This window comes from Gopherus flavomarginatus, chromosome 13, assembly GCF_025201925.1.
Source record: "Gopherus flavomarginatus isolate rGopFla2 chromosome 13, rGopFla2.mat.asm, whole genome shotgun sequence".
NCBI lineage: Eukaryota > Metazoa > Chordata > Testudines > Testudinidae > Gopherus > Gopherus flavomarginatus.
The window spans coordinates 21,955,677-21,972,514 of record NC_066629.1 but is presented as its reverse complement, the minus strand read 5'-3'; the positions used below and the strand labels follow the sequence as shown (position 1 = coordinate 21,972,514).

Here is a 16,838-nt window from a genome sequence, read left to right as displayed (position 1 = left end):
TGCCAGGGGGGCTCGGATGGGACGCAAAGTCAGCCCAGCCAGGGTTTGGAAAGTCACAACCCAACCCACAAGGCTTTGCCCTTCTTAGTAACTGAAACAGCTGCTCCCTTGATTTTTGCAGCTGATCAGATGAGTCAAGGGTCCATTCTTTCATTTTTAAATACCCACCCTTCTCTCCAGGTATTTGCTGTTATTTTATAGCCGTTACCCCAATGAATGCCAGCTCCCCATTACTGACCTAAGTTTTGTATTATAGCAGCCCAACCTACATCCTGAACTTTGATCCTACCTCCCCTAAAACAACTTACCCTTCTCATCCCACACTTTTCTGGAAGGATCATTTTGCCCATCATTGACATGCAACCTCCTCAGCAGTGGAATGTGGGAGCTGTTTAACTGCACACAGCCACACTAAGCAACATTTGTTATGGTAGGACAGTGCAGAAAATCCTGTGGCTTTTCTGTTGTTGTGACTCTGGTTTTGTTTTTAACAGGCAGTGGGACGTTCAGGGCTCCCTGGGCCATCTTTAGAGCCCCATCTGGAGGTGCCACAGCACTTGCAAGTTGCAAAACACATGCCGTCTTCAGCCGTATCAGATGAACCCAGCGACCTGGAGGAGCTGGAGAAGTTTGCCAAGACTTTTAAGCAGAGGCGAATCAAACTGGGGTTCACCCAGGTGAGGGGCAAAAAGGCAGTCCCATGATGAGTGGTTGAATAGTGAGATGCACAAGGTGGGGGGGGGATTGGGTATGGATGTGGGCATGGAGAGGCGGGGCAGGGTTTGGTGCAGATGTGGGTATGGAAGGGAGGGCTTGATGCAGATGTGGGCATTGAGGGGAGGGGAGTTGTACAGATGTGCGCTTTATGGGAACACCACCTTGAAATCACAGATGAACAACGGATGAACCTAACCCCTCCCAAAGATGCATTACCTGAAACTTCAAGCCAAGCGTAACAATTACCGTCGGCCTCTTTGGTGCGTACTGGGGTGTAGGAAGGACTCAGGAAAGCTCTGGGAGTCTATCCCTAGTGGTGGAAGAGACTGGGTGAGGAAGCTGGTTTGTTGTTACAGTAGAAGTGACCTGGGAGTGAATTAACAACATGGCGGGGAGCTGCGAGTGGGTTTTCTCAGCTCATCTTTTCACTCTGATTCCCCCGGCAGGGCGACGTAGGGCTGGCCATGGGTAAGCTGTACGGCAACGATTTCAGCCAGACCACCATCTCCCGCTTCGAGGCCCTCAACCTGAGCTTTAAAAACATGTGCAAGCTCAAGCCCCTGCTGGAGAAGTGGCTGAGCGATGCAGGTAGGGCACAGCGCCGTGCCTGAGTGAAGGCTGCCATCTTAGCCAACAAAGCGGGAATCGAACCAGGCACCTCCAGAGCTAAAAGCCCAAGCTGCTACAGCTCAAGGTCCCAGACTGGGGCAGTCAGAGGCTACTATCCTCTGGGAATTGGGCACCGAGGGGGACTTGTAACACACACTCACCAATGGGATACACTTTCAGGGAGAAGGACGGGGTCACAGACAATGTCATGAACCCTTTGCCGGTTATCATGGTGTTGCAAGCTAAGCCACAGAGAGGGGGCATCCCATTATTCCAGAAACACGTGCCTCAGCCACTTGAGAGGTAGTGCGCTCTTTTGGTCCGCGTGTAGCCCTCAGACTCAAGAGATTTTCAGTTCTTTTCCTGGCTACTCTGCTGGGTAACCTTGAGCAAGTCACTTTGCTACTTTATGCTTCAGTTTCCCCATCTCTAAATGGGGGATATTGAGACTTACCTCCTTTATAAAGTGCCCTGAGATCTGCTGATGAACCAGGATTATGACAGCTAGATATATATTATCGAGAGACACCCTATTACCTGTAGCACTGCAGTCCTAAGGTATGTATCCTTTATAGACTGCAAAGCCACTATGGGGCATTGTAGCCACATACACTTGAGCGACTGTGACATTCCATCCAGTGGTGACCTGGACACCTTCAGCCGATTTTATTGCAACAGGGAATGTGTCCGCAACATGAGGCGAAAAGCCCAACCTGATCCCCAGCTGGTGTCAATCAGCATAGTACCACTGAAGTCACTGGAATTACATCAGTTTCTGACAGTTGAAAACTTAGCACTCAAGGTGGCTGGTTGGGTAACATCATCAAAAAGATGGAAAACAATATTTGGGGGAAACGTTGACTCTACCTTTTCTGACCAGCCTTAATCGAAGCTGGGATTTGAAGCTATTTTGGGCAATGTTAAAGGTGTTACCACTGGGGAAGGAGGGGTTCCTATACAGTATTCTGAGCCAGGACCTTTTACATGTTTAAGGAGGGGCAGTGGTTCCCAGCCAGCTTTCAACAGCACAACTTAATCAATAAATCATGAGTAAATCTTCATGACTATTGTGGCAAACCCCAAGGGAACCTAGCACCACGTGGAGTGATTTCTAGTTAGGTCCTCAAGACCATCCAGCGTATGTTCAGTACATTTGCTTCCAACACTCAGGATTCTGGGATAGCCCTTTCGCAGACTTTAGTTATTTTTGTCTCAGGGGCATGGACAAACTCTTGGCATTTTCCGTTTCAAGAACAGCAGGTTGTCACAGGTGGTCAGCTTCAGAAAAAAAACATCTCACAACATGAACAGATCTGCTGCCAAATGGTCTTGAATCCTTTTGTTCCTTCTTTCCCCCCAGAATCCACTCCCTTGGACTCCTCCGTGAGTACCCCAAATTCCTACCCTTCAGTGAGCGAGATGTTTGGGCGGAAGAGAAAGAAACGTACCAGCATCGAGACCAACATTCGTTCCACTCTGGAGAAGAGATTTCAAGATGTGAGGGGAAAATCTTACCACATGTTGTGAGCTCTATCTCCCAGCCAGAAATTCCTACTAGTTCTTAAGCTAAGAGCCATTTTCTTTTTTCTTTCAGGATTTTTTTTCTTAGAAACTTTTCTTGATGAAAAAGGCAGGTTTGGGAACATCAACATATTTCACAAATGCATGTCAATTTCAGCAGATTGTTTGAGTTTTAAAAAAATGAAAAAATATAAATGCTTCATTTTGACTTTTTTTAAAATGCCAAGTTTTTCAATTTTTCAATCAGAAATTACTTTTTGTTTAGAAACTTCCTTTCATTTTATTTTAAAAAATTCAAAATGTCAGAGGCTCAACATCTAAAAGCAACGTTTCATTTCATATCGAAAGAAATGTTTCAATTTCTTTGATTCATTAAAAATTTCAAAAAAATTCAGTTTTGGTTTGACCCAAAATTATTTTTTTCTCCGCTTTTTTAAACTTGCCAACAAACTAAAAAATCTCTTATTTGTCAGCTAGGTAGCAGACACTTCTTGCCAACAAACATATTCAGTCAAAAATGCCATTTCCCTCCCAAAAAACAATTTAGATGGAAAATTTTCAACGGATTCCAGGTTTTACCCTCATCCAGCCTTAAATCTGATTGTATCAAACTTCTCCTTCCCAGGCTGGTTAAAGAACAATAGACAGCCTCTCTCAAATTATCAGGAACTTGCCCATTTTGGCCAGCATGGAGTTTTCTGCTCTAGGGCTGCTTAGGAAGGGGAAACTTTCTCAATATCCTAGTCCTAAGCTCTTGTTTTCTTTATTATTTAGAGGTCCTAATTGTGATTGGAGCCCCTTTTTGCTTGGTGCTATCCAAACATATAGAGAGCATCTCTGCACCAAAGTGTTTAACCTCCACAAAGTGGGGGGAGGGGAAAGAGAAAGGAGGTTTCATGATCCGTGTTTTTTAAATGAGGATCAGAGGGATTAAGTGACTCACCCAAGGTCACATGGAAAGTCTGAGTATCAGAGGGATAGCCACGTTAGCCTGGATCTGTAAAAGCAGCAGAGAGTCCTGTGGCACCTTATAGACTAACAGACGTATTGGAGCATGAGCTTTCGTGGATGAATACCCACTTCGTTAGATGCAGTGATGTTGTTTTTCCACAATTTTTGCCTGTGCACATCGATGGAAGCATTCTATGTATAGGTCCAAGCTGTCATTTTGACCCTCAGGAGGAGTCCTTGTGGAGTTCTTCTTGTGCTGTTGGTGAGAGGGTATCTGTCTATCAGTGCGCTGTTCAGTTTTATCTTGAAAGTATCCTTTGAGTCAGAGATGGCAAAAGTAGGCTTCCAGATCACCACAGAACTGTATCATGTTTGTGGGGGTGGCAGGGCAGAAAGAGAGTTCCCGAGATAGGACAGACTCTTCTGCTGGGCTGAGTGTATGGTTGGATAGATTGACGATATTGCTGGGTGGGTTAGGGGTACCACTGTTGCAGCCCCATGTGGCAGGTAGGAGTTTAGACAGCTTACAGTCCTTTTTCCTTTGTAGAGAGGTGAAGTGTGTAATGTAGATCTCCTGTCTTATTCTAGTGAAGTCTGTTTCTATGGAAGTTTGGTTATTTATGAGAGTCTCCAGGTTGGAGAGCTCATTTTTGATGTTTTCCTGTTTGCTGTATAGGATGCTGATCAGGTGGTTCCTCGGTTTCTTTGACAGAGTATGGCATAATCTCTCATTGTGGTCTGTGTAGTATGTAGATAGCAGTGGATTTTTCACCTTCAGTCCATTTGGTATGATGTCCACCCCTTTGCATGTGGAAAGGAAGATGCATTTGGAAAGTCTGAGGGAGATCTGAAGAGTAGAACCCAGATCTTTTGAGTCCCTGTTCAGTGCCTTCACCGCAAGACTATCCTTCCTAGCTTCTCCTTATGTGACAGCTTCTCCTTAAAAACTGATCTGAGGCTCAGTGCTTTATATGCATAGAGGGTACACCTGTTCATCCTCACTGACTCCACTAGACTTTCACTAGTGTCACTCAAAACGTGGACCTTCCATCAGATCTCTACCCTTTCCCATTGAGAAACCCAAATCTTCTCCCCTCCTCAGTTAAAAGCCACATCCAGATTCCTCTCCTCTTGCCACTCAAACAGCAGGAGATCATACAGCCCACTGATGCTTTAAAATAAGTTCTGCAGAGTTTTCTTTGTTCACCAAATGTCCTCTCTTACCAGAACCCCAAGCCCAGCTCGGAAGAGATCTCCATGATAGCAGAGCAGCTCTCCATGGAAAAGGAAGTGGTTCGGGTTTGGTTTTGTAATCGGCGCCAGAAGGAGAAGCGGATCAGCTGTCCAGTGCCATCCCCCATAAAATCACCCATCTACAATTCCAGACTGGTGAGACCTGGTGGACCAAGGGAGTACCAATTACTTTCCATAAGGTAGCAAGTGTAGCAGGGTACTAGGGAAACACGTGGCTTGCAGGAAAAGGAGGCAGCAACAGATGATCTCGTACATTTGTATGGCATGGAAGTGTGCCTTACCCCAAACTCTTTATAGATGAAACAGAAAGCGAGAGGGTTAGGTAATCAGAATGCCATTATCCAAATGCTTTGGGGCTAGTACCCTGACAACAAGCGGGCAAGACTTTTTTCGTTTTAAGTTGCACCCAAAAATACGGCACTTTCAACAGCGCCCTGGAGGCTCCTAGAGGGCATTGGCTCAGCACTGACTCAGTGGGAGGAGCACTATCTTCTGAATCATCAGCTTCACTTCCTGCAGTGCAGTTCCCTCTAGCTGGGCTTTGGTTACCACTGACTCGGTGGGAAGAGCACTGTTCATGGAATTAACACCACCTGCTTCCCCAGCACCTCCAGGGGAAAGGTGTGGAGATGTTGCTGTGCAGGGGAGGATTGAGCTGGTATTCAGCATGCCAGGCTGCACTTGTCTGATGGCCTCATCCCTCTCCTTAGAATGTAATTGTTTGTTCTCTTTTTTAAAATAAGGACCAGATCACCAGCTGGTCTAAGTCAGTAAAGTGCTAGGCTGATTTACACCAGCTAAAAATCTGGCCCTATATTTCTAGACCTTACAGTTGCAAAGAAAAGTTTTCAAATGTTAGTGGAGGCTGAGTTTTCAACAATAGCTCTGAGAGTTGAGAACTGCCTCCATTCATTTCAGTGGGCTGTTAACTCTGAAGCCTACTGATGATGGTTTACATCTCAATGCACAACATGGGAGAAGAAACATTGAACTGCTCTGGAACAGTGGGTGGAGTACAAGTCCACCAGTCTAGCCCTTTTCGCCTCCTGCCATGGGTTTAGGTGGTGGCGGCTAGAGAATTTATAGGGATGGGAGAATGGAAGGGGCCACCTAGAAGCAAGACACAAGAGAAGAAAAAATGAGGATGTGTTAGATCACAGCCTTGAGGAAGTCATGCTAACCAACATGATGTTAAATGTGACTTTGCAGTCAATTTAAACAGAGTCAAGTCCTGTTCAAGGCACCCGCTGGTACTGGGTAAACCCAGCTATGAAACAGGGTTAACCATGACCGGCTCACAGGATGTTAAACAAAGCTCATCCCTGCCTATGTGACACTGCCTACTAAGTCAGTTCAACATCATGTTAGTTAACACAGCTGCTCCAGGACCTGTTCTCATCCAATCAGGAAGTGAAGCCTTCAGCCACAAATGACGAACCAGGTTAGAGTGATGTTTCTCCCCTTTGGCACCAGTTCAGCAAAGCATTTAAGCATGTGCTTAACTTGAGTGGCACTTGAGCATGTATGTAAGTGCGCTGCTGAGTCAGGGCATCCGAGACCAGAAGGAGGCATCGATCGCTGCAGCTTCTTTCGCCTCTCGCCAAGCTTGGCAGTGCCGAATTATAACCACTCCCAGCCTGAAGTGCAGACAGGGCTCTCTGCTTTTCGGAGTGCATAGCAGTGCCAGGGGGAGGTGGCACAATCCTGTGTAGCCTCGCTACAGAGCACGAGCTGCTCTCAAGTATGGGGGGCACTGCATATAAAAGACACTCCCTGTTTCTTCGCCCACCTCAGTAACTGCAGGCTTTGACTTAGCACACAGAGTTTCTTATTAAGGCAGGTCTGTAGCTTGTCGACAGTCCAATAGGCCTGGTTACAGTATCACGTGAATCCGGATGCTGAAGTGTCTGCAAACACTCATTCAGTGACTTAGCTATGACGGTATTAGTGGCCTCTTTTATTCACTGTCCATGACTGTTTTCATGAGTGAATTTTTGTTGGAAAGGGCTATCGTGTAAAGAGAGAGCATCACAAATATTCGTTCAATATCTGTAATCTGCTAGTGAGTGGGTGTTGTGGATAACAGCCCAATACTGCTACCAGTTAATGAGTCTGTGTTCTGCAGTGCTGAAGGTTGCTGGGGATTCATACGGGGGTAGCGTGGTCATTATGTATTCACAAGGGATAGTCTCCTCTTGAAATCTCAGTGGGTTTGGGAGTCATCCCGTCAGGGAGCAGCAAAATATCGTGTGACTTTTGGACATCAGTTGCAAAGCAGGACAAGCTACTTGCAAGCAATAAATATTCAAAGCAATAGTTTTGTGAGTAAATTTGCCATGCACTTGTTGGCTGAAGTATGATCACATGAGCTATTCACTGATCATGCCAAACAATTTGTTATATTTGTTTGGTTAAATTTATACAAATAAAAACAACAGGTGTAGATTTCCCCTCCCTCCCAGAAACTAATTACAGCCACAAAAATCTTAATTGGCAGATAGCCGCAGACCAGGCAACAAAACTCAGCTCCCTGAAAAGAAAAAAATTCAGTGATGCTGTTAAGCACAAGGCCACGATTTTCAAAAGTGACTAGTGATTAAAGATGCCTCTGATTTTGTGTCCAACTTGAGACAGCTGGAAGGGCTCTGATTTTCAGAGGATGTGCTCAGTGCTTTTGAAAATCTTGGTCTAGGTTTGTAAACCTCCAAATCTTTTCACAGATAATTAACAGAATTTGAACATAAGGGCATGTCTACAAAATGTAGTCGTTCTAACTTATGTCTGCGTACAATTGCCGCAGTAATTATATTGCTTGTGTGTGTGTCTCCACTTTGTTCCTTGTGTCAGCAGCACGCATCTTCACCTGGAGCGCTTGCGCCAATTGAGTTGTCAGTTTGGGGCATTGTGGGATGGCTTCTGAAAGCCAGCAACAGTCAATGTAAGCAATGCAGCGTCTACATTGACTCTGTGTTGACCTAACTACATCGAATCTATGCCTCTCATGGAAGTGAAGTTATTAAGCTGGTGTAGCGGGCAAGTTACATAGGCGAGAGTGAAATTTTAGTGTAGACGCTTCCTTAGTTAGGTTGATGTAGGCTGCCTTGTGTCTGCCTAACTGTAGCGTAGACCAGACCTAAGCCCCATGTTGAAATCCTCAGCAGCACTTCTAGTCCCTCTACACTGGGGTGGATTTTGCCCAAACAGAAAAATGGGTCTAGCTTTGCCAGTGAGAGGTGGGTAGCAAAGCTGGTCAAAAATCATGAAAAAAAGTTGGCAATTTTTACCTGAAAATGTTTTTCATTGGAAGATATTTTTGATGAAAAAATTCTCCACTGAGCTATAGAGCCAGTCAGAGAATGGCCCAAAACAAAATAAAATAAAAACAAGGGTTTGCAAAAATTTGTGCACATTGGTTTTTGTTTGAAAATAAACAAGCAAACAGCCCAATTCCAAAGCTTATAACACCCTCATGCTTCAGAGCATAAGCCAATTTTTAAATATTAGGGATTAGGAAAAAACATTTCCTGGATAGATTATCCCATAACTGCAGGGTTTCTTGCACCTTCCTCAAAGGCATCTGGTGCTGGCCACTATTGGAGACAGTCTAGATGCCCCTCTGGTCTGATTTGTTATGACTGAGAGTGGGAATCCTAGTACAGGGGCAGTGTGTGTAGATTCTGCAGAGCAGTGGCTTAGTAGATAGGGTTCTCTTGTCATCCCTTGGTGAAGGAGGCTGCCCTCTGCCTGTCTTTCCCTTAGATGAGAGGTTCCCAAACTGTGGTTGGCGAAGGGTCCCAGGATCACTTGCTAGAGATCCATAGCGAGCTGCCTGGTTATATGGTGCTGGTTCTCTTTCTGGTTTCCAGCTGAGACAAACAGAAGCAGTGGGAGGGGGAGATGAAACAAAAGAGCAGAGGGGATTGTGGGCCCGATTCTCTTCTCACTTATGTGGGTTTGACTCCGGAGTAACTCCAGTGAAGCCAACGGAGCTACGTTGCTGTTACACCAGTGTAAATGATGGAGACTCAGGCCTTTTGGAAAAGAACAGAACATCTGTCACACGAAAGGCGGCTTAAAATAAGTAAACGTTTTCCAAACATAACATGTCCATGCAAGCAACTGCTCTAGTACCACCACAACATTGTGTGAGTGGGGAGCCACCCCGTGGGATGGCTAATTGGAGAGGAGATGTCAGTCAGACAACCTCTTTTCCAGGATCGGCTCCACACTGTGAAATAGCTTGAGTGAGCCTCAAGCCCTGGAGTGAGCCTGTGCTTGTGTGTGTTTGGGATGAAGGGATTGGTGTCTACACATGCACAGTCCAGTATGCTGCCCGGAGGGAATGGTGTGCCTCTCTCGCAATACTAATGGAACCGTGTGTGGGAATCTGAACTGTATCTGGATAAGAAATCTGTGTGGGTGTGTGCACAGTAGACTAAGGGATTCCTGTGGGAATGGGAGGCTAGTATGTGACTCTGTGTACTACTAAGGAAATGGCACTCTGGGATCTATGTTCTTATTAATAACTGTCTGTCACTAATTCATGGTTGGTTTCTGTTCCCTTCCAGGTCTCTACCTCCGGGTCCCTGGGCCCTCTCTCAGTCAATCCGATCCACAGCACCATGCCTGGGACAGGTAAGCCTGGCTCAAAGATTGATGCCTCTCTCTTTTCCTTCACTGATAGCAAATCCCTCTTGCTCTGCTGCCAATCAGTACTTGGACCTTACATTTGATCCAAAGGCTGCTTGCTTTCTGGCATTTGCAGCCCATCCTAGATGGGCTCCTGGACTGACTGTAATTAGCTGCCTGACATGACCCGTTCAGCAGTGAGGGGTGCAGGTGGTAGAATCCACATCTTCACTCTGGCCAAGTAGAGGAAATTCCCCCGGGGCAGAACATTTCCTGTCGCCTGCTGGCAAATGCTGATATTTAGGGATGGAAGAGACAAGAGCAAAACCCTGGATCCAAACACTCCTGAACTTTGAGAGGAGCTGGCTCTGGATCGATTTATTTCTTGTCTTATTCTTAGGTTATCAGCTTTTGGGGGCAGGGACTGTGTGTCTGTTCTGTGTCTGTGCAGCACCTAGCGCAGAGGGGTCCTGTTCCAAGACTAGGGCTCCTAGGCATGATGATGCTAAATATAATAGGGGCTGAAGTCTATCTGTGCTAATGTGAAGGGCTTTGGAACAAAACTCCCCAGCCTGAAATGTATCTATCTTTTTAAACTCCTTCACCTGCTCTCTCCCAATCTCTCCCCTTTCCTTTTGCTGTATCCTTTCCTTCCATTCTATCCTCAAAAGCAACTGTCTCCCTTCCACCCGCCTTGCTGCTGCCTCCAAGTTCTGACAGAGGGTTTGGGACTGGGAACACACTCCATGGGGTGTGTCCTTGGAGGAAGATTCTGGCATCTCGTCAGCAGAGACTTGGCACATCTCACACTAGAGGAACCATGTGCTCCAGTCGCGATGCTTTGCTGCAAGGAGAATCCCTCCTTACCTCCTGTGTAGGGGTGTCTAGCTTGTCAGACCAGGGCACGGTTAACATGCATTCGCTATTGCAGCAAGCCAAGGGATAAGGAGAGCAGTGGGACAGATGCACCTGGTCCCCAGTAGGAAAGAAGAGGTGAGCCTCATTCTTGTCTCTCTTCTCGTGCAGTAACATCATCATGTTCCCCTGGGAACACCAGCAGGCCCTCGTCCCCCAGTACAGGGCTCCATGCCAGCAGTCCCAGTGCATCCCAGAGCAACTCTAAAGCCACAATGAACTCATCCAACTTCAATCCTTCTGGGTAAGGAGATGGGGAGCACCTAGCACTAATGCCCGGCGCGTGGGGGAGCAAACAGGACCCTTGAGAAGAACATTCAGGGCTCACTGCATACTATTGTGATGGGCTTTAGAAAAATGAAGTTAGATGAGGCCATTCCATTGTGATGGTTTCATGCTCACTCTGAGGGTCCATGGGGAATGGCTGTTTTCTGCTTCCAAACTCATAGAAAAGGCCATGTTTCTTTGAAATCTCCTGCTAGCAAAAATTCGGCATGTGAGCAGGTACAGGGGCTGTGATGCTTTCCTTCTGTATGTGGTAGGCACAGTGGGGGAAAGGAGAGAGGAAGAGGAGAAGATTTATTTTGCTGTTGCTCCTACTTAGACCCCTTCCTTTGCATCCTAGTTGCCCTCCTGGGAACTGACCCACTGTGTCCACTCACAGATGAAGCACAGGGGATACATTTCCTCTGTCTCTTCTGTCCCCAGCAGATTCCCCGTGCTCTGAGGTGAAGCCCCTCTAGCTGTTTCTTATCACATGCCTCGCTACTAAGTTCAATGCTGCTGTTGACATCCCTCTCCTCCCCTGGCCACTGCTGCTCCTGCTCCCAACCAGCATTGCTCATGACATTGGCGACAAGTTAGCAGAAAGCAAACCCAGAGCATGTTGGGTGTTGAAGCAGCTGCTGTGCTTCCTGAATCATGGAGGAACTTGTTCTGATCCTATACACCTGCGACGAGGCAGGATCTGGTCTTACATTGCCCCTGTGCCTCCTCATGTGTGAAATCTGAGCATGGTGGATGCTTCTTGGTCATTCAGAGAAGACTGTCTTGGTTATAGTGCAACCCACCCTTAGTTTTGCTCTAACCCTCTGTTGGGTTTAGAGCATCAGTTGCTGGCTAAATAGGGCTTCAGATGAAATAATGATGGGCTCCCATTTCCGGGGAAAGGAAAATAACGGTGCATTTGTGTTTGTTGTTTCCTTTTTTTTTTTTTTTTTTTTTCCAGATCTTGGTACCGATGGAATCAACCCACTTATCTCCATTGAGGCTATTGCTCCATCATGCACAAGGGAGCCCTGACTTCTAGCCATGGACCAAAGTTTGGAGCGACGGTGCCTTCGAAGTGCAGCAGAAGGAAGGTCTTGCTTATGGGAGCCCAGCACAGCTGAACTGTTCAGAGACTCAAGCTGTTACTGAGCCTCCTAGGAGATTCTCAACTCCAGCAGTGAAATTTAACACACTTCCAGGTGTTAACCAAAACAATCCCTCACTTAGCCATAGCAGCACCAAACACTGTCCAACGCGTGCGGATCTCCGCGATGCTCTGTATTGTCTGGCAATAGCTAATCTGGAAGGATTTCCATATCACAGTCCTCCTCCTCCTAGCTCATTTCAGAGCTTCCCATGAGAAGGGTCTGCAGTGCCATCCACACCCACATCCCAGAAACCCCTGAACTGAACCCAGGTTACCATGGTCATTTCACCAAAGAACTGCATCTAGATGTGAACTTTGGTATCCTATCGACTTCCCAGGTTAATGTTGTTGTGCTTTATTCCCTACTCAATGGTTCGCCTCTTTTCTTGCTTTCTTTAAATGTTTAGAGCCAGGTGCCTCTTTACCTTTTTGTTTTTCTTTTTAAAAAAAATGCACCTTATTTGTAAAGACACCACTCCAGTCATTGCTCAGTTCCAATCCTCACCCCTGGGTGGGTGACTTTCACTCTTAGACATCATGGGTGAAATTCTGGCTCCTTTGAAGCCAAAAGGAGTTTTGCCCAAGGATTTGATCTTGTGTTGATTTTGCTTCCCTCTTATATATCCATTGGGCTTCATCAGCTACCAAACAAGAAGACCTGCCTAAGTTTGTGTCTGTGTGTGTACGTGCCGATCATTCTTGCTGAATTATTAACGTGTATATAGCTTTCCCATTCCTTGTGGTATGTTCTTCCATTCCTGGGAGGACAGTTTGTATAACTCAGGTGTGAATTTTGAGGATTTTATTTTTCTGTGTGTGAATTTGTTTAATTTCATTAAAAACCAAATTATAGAAAATCTAACAACTTTCACAGAGTATCAACAGGGAAATCATGCTTATTTCACAGCTCGTCTATCTGAAAGGAGTGGATATTTCATTTTGTAGAGTAGAATTAAGACATGAAATATATTACAAAGTCATGAGCAAGATCTTCAGCTGGTGTCAATTGTCATAATTCCAATGACTTTCAGTAGAGCATCAGCGATGTACACCAGTGAAGAGCTGGTTCTTAAAGTGTAAATAGACATTCTGGTTTGCAATGTTAATTCTATTTCTTTTTCTGATGTCTGATGGTTATTTTTAGGCGAACTCTTGCTACATTTTTAGGAGTAAAAATCCTGTTCTATTAGTGGTTTGAACAATTGTTTTCCTTGATTCAATCTTGTTTTTAAAAGCCCCCCAAAAGGCTCTACATTCTGGGGTTGTACCCCACAATGAATAAATGGATCTTTAGGGTTTCTCAGTCACTTCCACACATAGAACTCAATCCTGCAAACGTTGTATATTTCAGCTGTGTATATTTTATAGAACCTTATCCTGTAATTTTCTGCTTCATTGGGGTTTTTATCCTGAAACCAGAAACTCTAATAATAACTACAGCTGATTGAAAAATGGTTTCATTCAAACTTTCCTGTGAGTGGTTTCATTTTTTTTCAACAAAATATTTTGAAGTAAAAAGGGGATAAGGAGTGGAGAGTTTTTTCCCTCCAATGAAATTTTTCCCTCAAAAAAATTGAAAAATATCTATTTGTAATTTTTTAACAAAAAAAATAAAATAAATTTTTTTTTTTTTTTTTTTTTGCAAAATTGTTCATTTTGGTCAAAAGGGCATTTTCTTTCAGGGGACAAAAAAGTTTCACTGGAAAATTTTCAATCAACTCCAATAATAATAATAATAATAAAAATAATTAATAAAAGTCCAGATCTCATCCATTAACTTGAATGGAGCTACATTTATTTATATCAGATGGGGATATGGCCCCAAAGCTTTGGGGCTGATTCTCCACTACTTTCTAACTAGATGACTCCATTCATTTCAGTGACCTATATACAACTGATAAAAAGGCAGAAGAGAAATCCGGGTCAATATGTCCAGAAAACTTTCTACTTATGGCCCGTTGCATGATATGGCTAGAATTTTCTTAGTGGCTCTTGCTAGCCAAGTCCTTTTATCGTTTCCCTTGCCAGTATGGAAAGAGATTTTTTTTCCCCAGAACTGTACTAGACAAATGGACTGTGCGAGACAAAGGGGACATTTATTTGACCACTGGATTCTCTAGGGAAAAACAAACTCTACACTGGTCAAGGAAACCGCACTGTAACTATGCTCTAACAATTGCATTTAAACCCTGCTGTGGCCTGTGTGGCTCAACCTCAGAGGATTATCCTGCAAATACTCCCTTACCCTTACTGCTGTCAATTGTCCCAGTAGCTTCAATGGGATTTCTCGCAATAGCGTGCTCTAGGCTTAAACATAAGGCCCCAAGTGTGCAGTACAGAACACCTGTGTGGAAACACATGACCTTCACTAGGTGCAGCAGTCACCAAGCCCTCCTTGATGGTGCAGGATTGGTGCATAAGTGTTTATGGATTTAAGACTATAATGTGGACAAAAAGTACTTGTAAAGGTGACACCTAACAATTTAAAATCCTACAGAATTCTACAGAACACACTGTTGTCAACTCCTGTATTTTGAGGCCATAACTAAAATGCCACAGTATATTTTTATACGGGGAACTTGGTTCTATGACTGATTAAAAATGAGCCCTCTGCTGTGCATGTGGGACTCTGTTAAAGAGACACTCTAAGGTATTCTAGGCCTAGCATTTTGATTGTTTTCATTGCAAACCTAATACGAACAGAAATACTTTCAGTCTATTATAAAACGTCAATGAAAACAGCTTTTTGTTTGTATTCAAATAGTTCTCTTAGCAAGAATCTGCCACCTGAATATGGCAGCCTTCTGCTAATTCAGGAGAATCTGACAGTGAAACTGGCCAGAAGTGAAAGTGAAATCGACTAACCTAGTTCCACTGTCCAAGATGAAGGAGCTGCAAAAGGTAACAAACAGCACTGACCTTGAAAAGCCAACTTGAGTACATTTATCAATGGGACTTGTGCTCCTAAATCATGCAGGCGCTTTTCAAATTTCCACCTTTAACGCATTATTAGTAACTCGGGTGACCAAATGTTCCCGATTTTGTAGGGACAGTCCTGATTTTGGGGTCTTTTTCTTATATAGGCTCCTATTACCCCCCACCCCCTGTTCTGATTTTTCACATTTGCTGTCTGATCACCCTATTAGTAACCTGGCTGATTAGCTAGTGGGCTTATAATAGATGTTTTTTAATCTGAATGTGTCTCCAAGTACATTTAGATAGCAGCTGGAAAGCTGAGTATTTTTACCTCCAGCATTAAAATGCTCCTTCAACCCTGGGGTGGGGGCGCCACTTTGAGAAAGGAGTCAAGTTTACGTGGACAGATAATGCAGAAGTTATGAGCTGGATCCTGCTGGATTCTTAGTGCCTGCTCTTCCCATTCAGTGCCAGGGAGCTTAGAACCCTGGTTCAGAAGTTCTTTGATACACATTTATCTGCTGGGATTTACCGACACCCATCCTGTACTAATGCTGCCCCCAATGGAGACTTTGTCCGCATAATCTCTAGCTGAGATTAGTTTTGGAAGATATATATATATATATATATATATATATATATATATATATATATATATATATATATGAGAGCGTGTGGAGTTGAGTGATGCTACACCCAGCTCATGAGACCGCTCATGGTGTCTGACACCATTAGGTGGTCCAGACACATTTATACGGAACACATCACAGGACACGGTCAATACCACATTGAGTAATGGAGACCACCAACCAGGGAAATAACCCACTTCCTTCCCTGATGAACCAAGAGACGCACCCCACCCATGTACTTATTCGCAACACCGATACTGACTTGGACTCTTAATACATTCCATGGGTGGTGTACCTGAGCCCACTTATCCACTGATGCTCTTAAAAACTCCCGCACTCCAATCTGGGTCTCTGCTGGTTATGTGATATGTCTGTATGTCGTGATCCTTGTAACTGATACCTGTAATCCCTCTTAACTCAAGCTGGACCCCAGATGTACAGTACCTTCCCTCTTAACTTGTGTATATTTAATTTTAAACACTAACTTTAATAAAAATTTTAAATGTGCATACATACACCATCAGAGTATGCTCATTGCTTTTGTTCACATACAGGATCTTTGTTTTCTTTCCTACATAATTAGATTACATACAACATTATAATTAAGTGGTTAACCTGATTCATTTCCATTGGCTTCACATAAATAGTTTAGTCAATCCAAGCTAGGCAGTCGATAGCTGCTTTGGCTGCAGAATTATTTATCATTATTATTTTTTTTATCATCATAGCACCTAGGAGTCCCAGACATGGACCTTGACCCCACTCTAAGTGTTGTACAAATTCAAAACAAAAACAATCCTGAGGAAGAGAGTTAATACAAATCCAAAAGTTATTAAACGCTTATATTATGGTAGTGCCTAGAGGTTAATAGGCAAGCAGCTTCTTGCATTAGGCACTGTACAAATAGGTAGAAAATGACAGCCCTAAAAATCTTACATCACACGCCTTGTCTGAGATGGAACGTTAGGGAGGATGGGATGGCTGCACACTGTTAATGAGAGAATGAGGCAATATTGGAAATCTCATCTGATTCCTGCTTACTGCAGAGCTGGAGTGAGTCTGCTGAGTTTAGGAGGATAGGACCAGCAGATGCAACACTAGAGCTGGTCAGAAAATGGGCGTTTATTCCAGCAGAAAATTGAGATGCTGCGTAAAAAGAACAGACAAGCAAACAAATGTTAATGGTCAGCTTGAAAGCCAACAATTTTTGGCTGAAAACTGAAAAATGTTTGGGTTTTGAGTTGTCAACTTAAAAAGAAAATCTAAAAGCACACGCCTTC

The 16,838-nt window shown here is 44.3% G+C and overlaps 1 protein-coding gene across 1 annotated transcript in view; it reads left to right on the top strand.

Annotated features, from left to right (window-relative positions):
- Nucleotides 1-11,904, top strand: part of POU2F3 (POU class 2 homeobox 3) — a 62,691-nt gene extending 50,787 nt beyond the window's left edge. The window contains exons 8-14 of the mRNA XM_050921959.1: nt 495-677; nt 1,164-1,305; nt 2,687-2,823; nt 5,026-5,187; nt 9,621-9,687; nt 10,708-10,840; nt 11,825-11,904. Coding sequence (XP_050777916.1) covers nt 495-677; nt 1,164-1,305; nt 2,687-2,823; nt 5,026-5,187; nt 9,621-9,687; nt 10,708-10,840; nt 11,825-11,864 — 864 coding nt within the window. The 3' untranslated portion in view covers nt 11,865-11,904. The remainder of the gene's footprint in view (nt 1-494; nt 678-1,163; nt 1,306-2,686; nt 2,824-5,025; nt 5,188-9,620; nt 9,688-10,707; nt 10,841-11,824) is intronic.
- Nucleotides 11,905-16,838: the final 4,934 nt, after the last annotated feature.